This window comes from Atta colombica, unplaced genomic scaffold (genome assembly GCF_001594045.1).
Source record: "Atta colombica isolate Treedump-2 unplaced genomic scaffold, Acol1.0 scaffold33, whole genome shotgun sequence".
Classification (NCBI taxonomy): Eukaryota; Metazoa; Arthropoda; class Insecta; order Hymenoptera; family Formicidae; genus Atta; species Atta colombica.
Window position 1 is genome coordinate 1,402,703 of NW_017259437.1, and position 6,802 is coordinate 1,409,504.

Below are 6,802 nucleotides of genomic sequence, written 5' to 3' on the forward strand. Positions count from 1 at the left end.
TTTGGTTCCTCGGTCACGCCACTTATTAATTGAATAGGATCTTATGGTAGACTGTGGCGGCACAGAAAACTTCACCACCGCATCATACTGTAATCAGTGGAAGAAGGGAGGCGGATGGCTAGGTGGTGGTAAATTTCTTGCCTCTTCCATCTACGTACCAACCTACTGTCGAGCGATGCACATCGTCATGCGGACATCGTCTGCGTGGAGAGAGGCGTACTAATTGTCGGACATTGCCTGTTCGCTTAAGGAACATTCAATTAATACGGCACCGAATTCCCATCTGAGAAGTTACGGCTGCCAATTGCTACTGATTACTTCTACGGCGATTGCACATTAGAATGATTGAGGAATCTTTCTATCGCTATATATATATATATAAAAAAACACACACACACACACACACACACACACACACACACACACACACACACACACACACACACACACACACACACGATAAACACGACAACATATTGTATACATTTTTATATAACAAATATTATTTTAACAAATATTATTGTAACATCGCAACACGTTTAAAATATAATGAGATTAATATAAAAAGATAAAATTTTTTTTTTCTTTGTTTAAAAAAATAAACTATTTAAAATATAAAATATTTGTATCGCGGATAAAAATGTTGTTTTATTAAGGAAATATTGACTAAAAACATTATTCTCAAATACCATATATTATAAACGTCTCATCATTTACAGTAGATTTATTTGATCTAAAGCGATAAATCCTTTTGCATATCTATCCATTATAAACGTCGATTTCGTACATTATCTCATTTTATTACCGTGTCAAATATGAAAAATTCGCATGTCTATCATAACTCTAAATTGAAATATATAATATTCATATATCATTTTCCCGTCAAAAATGTTTTTCCTATGTAACATTTTTTTTTATTTTGTAAATATTAGGTGTGGGAAAAAGTTCGTGGCGTTTTTTTAATGCCATCTAATGGGAAAAACGCCACGAACTTTTTCCCACACCTAATATATTGGATTATAGATTATTTTTCAAAATTTATTTGTTTATTTTGTCAAATAATGTTTTTATTTTCTTTCATGTATCTCTCATTTCATGTATTTGTATCCTTCGCAGTTTCTTAATATTTCAAGATGGTTACAGTTCTTAATTAAGTTCTCTTTAATTTTATTTTTTATTACTTTATTGAATTAACGACTTTAACAAATTTAAACTTGAGGAACCTTTAAAAACAATTTTTGCATCAAAAGATGCATTTTCATCGTTAGCGCAGGCGGATTAACGCTCGGTTCCGTTCTGCTTACAACGGCAAAGATCCGCAGTTCGTCCCATTCCGTTCTCCACACTCTAATACCTTCCTCATATCAACGGCTCGTAACCAGGTTAATACAATCCAGCTCTCGATTGCGTGATTATCACGCGAACAAAGTCGCGGAAATGATACACTTTGTCGACCCCCGCAAATATTTTTTTTTCTAGTTTAAAAATGCACTGTGTAATATTTCTAAGAATATTTACGAATTAAGGACATTACCAAAATGAAAAAAAACAAGTTTAAAATTTTTAGAGTTACCATTTTGAAAATTCATACATTCATGAAAAAAACTTATTTAGCTGGGAAAATCTTAGGAAATCTGCCAAAAAATATAATAGGTTTGTTTGAACGTTTTGCAAAAACTCATTTTGTTTCTAATGAACGATGATAGATTTCAATGAGTGTATTTACATTTAACATATTGGACCATTAAATATTGTAAAAATATACTATCTGAATACCTATCATGAAGCATGTTGGAATGAATTCCGATCAGAATTATTCCGGTTTCTCAGAAAATACAATAGAAATCTAGGAAATAATTGAATAATTCAGATCGGAATTCATATCGACTTTTTTCATGATAGGTGGAAGATTCATAAATATAAGGGTGATCATCTAAAACCAAGTAATGAAATATACTGAAAATTCAACCCGGTAAGTAAAAATGTTTCAGACAAAAATTGTATGACTTAAAGAGGGACATATAACGATTCCATAGTTGTTTAAGTTTATTAAATCGATTTTAGCATATAGAGAATTTGTTACACTATTTTATGTTGGCAATAATTGGGAGATTATTCTTATCAAATTAAAAATTTTATCTTCTCTATAATTACATTTGCAATATTGCTCGTCAATTATTAAGATCAATTAGTTTAAAAAAAAATAGGACTATTTATCAAAAGACTGTTTACCACAATTTGATTTATTATAACTGAAAATATTTTCTAGACTTATTTCGTAGATACACGGGATACGTACATATCTATAATATAAAGCAAGTATCTAGTGTGTAACTAATGTTAACGCATATTCTTATAATTGCGCATTTCGCACATTTCTGTTACCTTACCGGAACATTATGTTCCGTTCTAACTACTTTGTTTTTAATTATTACATAAAATTAATAATTATAATATTTTATTTAATCAAATTGCCAAAAATAAATTGATTCAAATATTAATTAACCAATATTTTAACAATTTAAGTCGATACTATTTATAAGTAAAAATAATTCTGTGTAAGAATGTTGGTTTGCACGGTAGTTTGATTCTGTTGAGTGGAAAAGTAGGCTTAAGTATACGTAGTGCGGAATTTCAAACTAGAACATTTCTTATCCGAACTTTTGACAATGAATATCCGCGAAATATCCGCGAAGTGATGCACGCACGCATCTTTCTCTTATATGTAAATCCAAATCGTATTCGTTTTCGCCAAGTCGAAGTCCACGTGATACATGCAATCAAATAGGAATTTAGAAAATAGGAATGGAATAGTTATCAACACCAAAGATTTAAAAAGTAGTTAACACGGAAAATCTGAGGAAGAAAAAAATGAATAGGAGAAAGCAAGAATATATGTTATAAACAAATATTTGCTCAAAATTTCATAATCACATTTACGCGAAGTTCGCTAATTACACGAAAATTCATTATGGTGAAAACGTAATTAATTATACAGAAAGAATGATTTTACTGAATATTTAAAAATTTAGATACATACATATAATGAAAATAATTTTATTAATTAAAATAACGTAAAACGCTTAAACATAATGAACAATGTTACAAAGTTTTGACAATCAGTTTGAGTGCTCTACATTAATATTTAGAATAAAATTATTTTCGGATCTGTATTTAATTAAATGTTTAGATATTTTAGTACAAAACCATTCTGTGTACTCATTCATAATTCATAAAGTCATTAATTACGGGAATTAAACCTATTTGATTAAAATGCAGAACATGCTCTGAGGGAACTCTATGTACAAAGTGTTATATCAACATATAGGTCAGTATATTGGATATTGCCTTCTCTATCAGGCATGCGTGGTCAATCGATTACATTCATAAAATATACATTACATTTATGATCGATCAACATATGTTGATATAATTCTGTATATCTGTGCCTTTACGCAAAGCAAATATGTACATGAATACATATGAATACATACATGAATACATATTAACGCAGGTTCGGATGTCATTGTGGCATATTACCGAGGACTTCCCAGAATCACGGTGCCTCTTCCATCTAGGAGGGAACACTGCTCGTTCACCATGAAGCCAATAACGCACACGGTCGGCAATTTTTTAGATATGCTAAAGACAGAGGATCGTGGCATCGATCGAGCATGCATAACATCGCTAGGTAAGACGCCATATAAATCATTTTTTCAGCTAACTCATTCATTACGTCAGAGAAATTGGAAATCAGATTACAATCCTTGCATAATACTGCAAGATAAAGGTCTTAATCGTATTTTCAGATGGGGTCAGAATAGCTTCCAGCAACACGATAGAATCGCTTTTAGAGGAGGATTTCAAATTATTAATAAACGATAACGAATACATTGTCTCGCCGCCGTTACGAGAAAGGTGCACAACAGTAAGTTATCAAATAAAAACGATCTTTTATTAGCTATTTATTTATTAGCTGTTTCTATAATACGATCCTGCGAAGCGCGTAGTTGCGACTTTAATGTACTTTAATTTAATTTATTCGTGCATCAATTGTAATGTACTTGATCGACTAAAAGCTTTAGTGATATTTCTTCAAGTGTAATATATTTTATCGGTAATATATTTTGAATCACGAGATTTCCCTTGTCGAACCGTATTCCGCAAGTATCGACATGTATGTCTTCCGGTTTCACAGGAGGATTTACAGAAACTCGGAGACGTACAAGCGCTCGTTGCGCAGTTGTACGAGGCATTCCACGTGCGGGAATACCATGTCGACATGGAAAGATCTGTTATCGCCGAGCTGGAGAATATTAGACTACAGCTGGAACCCATGGAACAGGTAAAAATATATTTCTACAGTTCGTCCTATGTACCGTTAAATAGGGTAACTTTTGCCTTAAATTATAGTTTGATTCAAATTTTAATCATACCTACATGACACACATGTCAAAATCAGGACATAAAACCTCTTCAAAATATCTTGTAGATCTCTTATATCCTAATTTTAGATATGTGTGTTGTTACCTAAGCATTTTTTAAAATCAAAGTTATTTTGAATTCTGAGTCGAAATTACTCCATTTTATGATGTATGGATTAAGCAGCATACGCATCCATATACTAAAAGAAGAACGGTATTTAGGATAAAATTGATTTAATATAGTAATTTTAAATAAGGCGCATCAATGAATTGGCTTTCTATCGCGCGTAAATTAAATTTAAATGCGAATACGCTCCCATTGTCCATTTTCTCTCACTGCATTCCGCCTATGTTTTTTCTTAACTGCCATATTCTTGAGCGTTCTAATTAGCACACTCGTGTCGCACTTTGCACACGCGACCAACGATACTTTTATAATCCCTTTTATACGCATCGCGCTCATTGTTACGTAACATTGTAAGAAGAAAACGTCTGCGAAATATTTCCCATGCCTTTTTTTCCCTCCTTATGAAATAATGAGGTAGGGTAAAAGGTGCCGTTTCTTCCACGGTACTTCCAAGTATTCCTTCATCTCCGGCCTCATTTTCTCAATTACTTAGAGAATATGATAGAAGCTAAATTATCTTCACTGAGAGAAAAATACAAGGTGAATGATGAGCGGGGGGTTTTGACATTCTCTTAATCATTCTAGAAATTGCAAGAGATACAAAATGCCGCTTACAAGAAGGCGAATTTTTTTATCTGGACGTTCCTAGTCATGATGTCTATCCAATTTGGGGCGTTGGCCAGATTAACCTGGTGGGAATACTCATGGGATATAATGGAGCCCGTCACTTACTTCGTCACTTATGGCACTACTATGATGTGGTTTATTTATTACCTCGTGACTCGACAGGTTGGTTTTAAAGAATAAAAAGTATCTATAAGCTGAACCCATAACAGAACGTTGCAAATCGTCAGAAATGGATTATATGATGCAAAATGTCGCAGGACGTAACACGATACGATCAATCATGATTTTTCTTCATGTATCTTCACTTAGGAATACATGCTGCCGGACGTGTTGAATAGACGCCACCTAATAGTGCTTCACAGAAGAGCGCGAAAGATCGGTCTTGACATTGACGTATACAATGCGTTGAAGAATCGCGCGTACGAGTTGGAGACCACGTTGAAAATTATTCGCGGCCCTTTATACGATTACAAGACGCAACGGAAGCGACAGCAACGCTCCAGATCAAGCTCCAGTAGCTCAAGATCACCAAGTTCCTCACCTAGCCTCAGTCCTAGCCCCAGTCCTAGCCCCGAAAAAGACGTTCCTAAAGTTATATCCGAATCAGACATCCCCGAAGAAATACGCCGAAGAATATAAAATTTAATCACAAGGTGTTCAACGATGACGCGTGCGACGGAGTTGAAATGTAACGGAATCAACGATTACCGATCGCTTAAATCGATATTATCTTCTTCCAATGAAGTACACTTAAAAAAAAGACTTCCCTTTGTTGAGTATGAAAGCGATGCACTCAGGGTAATTTTCAAATCCGCAAAATCGGATGCTAAACGATCGGAATTGCGAGACTGAAATGGAGATGTAATTTATTTTTGTGTTTGTGTATGTTTACGTGAAGAAAACCTCAACCGCAATGATATCTCAGATCTCGAGTCAGTCTTCCAGGTATAGTATCGGCGGCAACCAACTTTCGTCACGCGCAATGTATTTCATAGGCGTTAAAGTGTCACGGATTATCGAATGCTCAATGCTGTCGACATGTTTGGAAGACATTAGAGAAATGTATATAAAAGAAAAAGAGAGTATAATTAAGCGTCATAAATTTCCTTAATAATCACTAAATGAATATCTTTCAGTCTTCACCTAATATTCCGAGAAGTGATGCATTTCACAAAGATTTTATAAAAGTTTTGTAAAAAATATAATTTTAAAAAATACGTTTTATTTATGATAAATTATCAAAATGGCATTAAACGTTTTACATGACGCTCTTTTCGAAAGTGTTCCTGGGAAACGTAATTGTTAAAGCATTTATGGTGCTTAGGTGTGCGTGTAAACTATTTTGATTAACTTTTTGTTGGATTGTTAATGTAATTGGAAAGTTACATCTTGAGAAATATAAATGGATTATTGTAGATTATCTTATCACTTTACCTAATTTTAATACTAATTCAACTATTATCTCTTATGCTCGATTGAATTATTTATATATATATATATATTAGGTGTAGTAAAAAGAAATCCATTATTTTTCCATTCAATTTCATGCAAAAATAATAGATTTCTTTTTACTATACCTAATATATATATATGTGTGTGTGTGTGTGTGTATATATATGTGTGT

The 6,802-nt window shown here is 33.1% G+C and overlaps 1 protein-coding gene across 1 annotated transcript; it reads left to right on the forward strand.

Annotated features, from left to right (window-relative positions):
- The first annotated feature begins 3,600 nt into the window (after positions 1 to 3,600).
- On the forward strand, positions 3,601 to 5,817 carry LOC108690466 (calcium uniporter protein, mitochondrial). The gene is made up of 5 exons (XM_018197771.1): positions 3,601 to 3,691; positions 3,810 to 3,928; positions 4,199 to 4,345; positions 5,137 to 5,340; positions 5,488 to 5,817. The coding sequence occupies exons 1-5, from the start codon at positions 3,601 to 3,603 to the stop codon at positions 5,815 to 5,817; spliced, it is 891 nt and encodes a 296-aa protein (XP_018053260.1).
- The last annotated feature ends 985 nt before the right edge of the window (positions 5,818 to 6,802 follow it).

Excerpts from the sequence above, each read along its gene's own strand:
- LOC108690466 (XM_018197771.1), top strand. The coding sequence starts at position 3,601 with ATGAAGCCAATAACGCACACGGTCGGCAATTTTTTAGATATGCTAAAG. Across the intron at positions 3,692-3,809 it reads AGCATGCATAACATCGCTAG|ATGGGGTCAGAATAGCTTCC; the intron begins GTAAGACGCCAT and ends TCGTATTTTCAG. Across the intron at positions 3,929-4,198 it reads TACGAGAAAGGTGCACAACA|GAGGATTTACAGAAACTCGG; the intron begins GTAAGTTATCAA and ends CCGGTTTCACAG.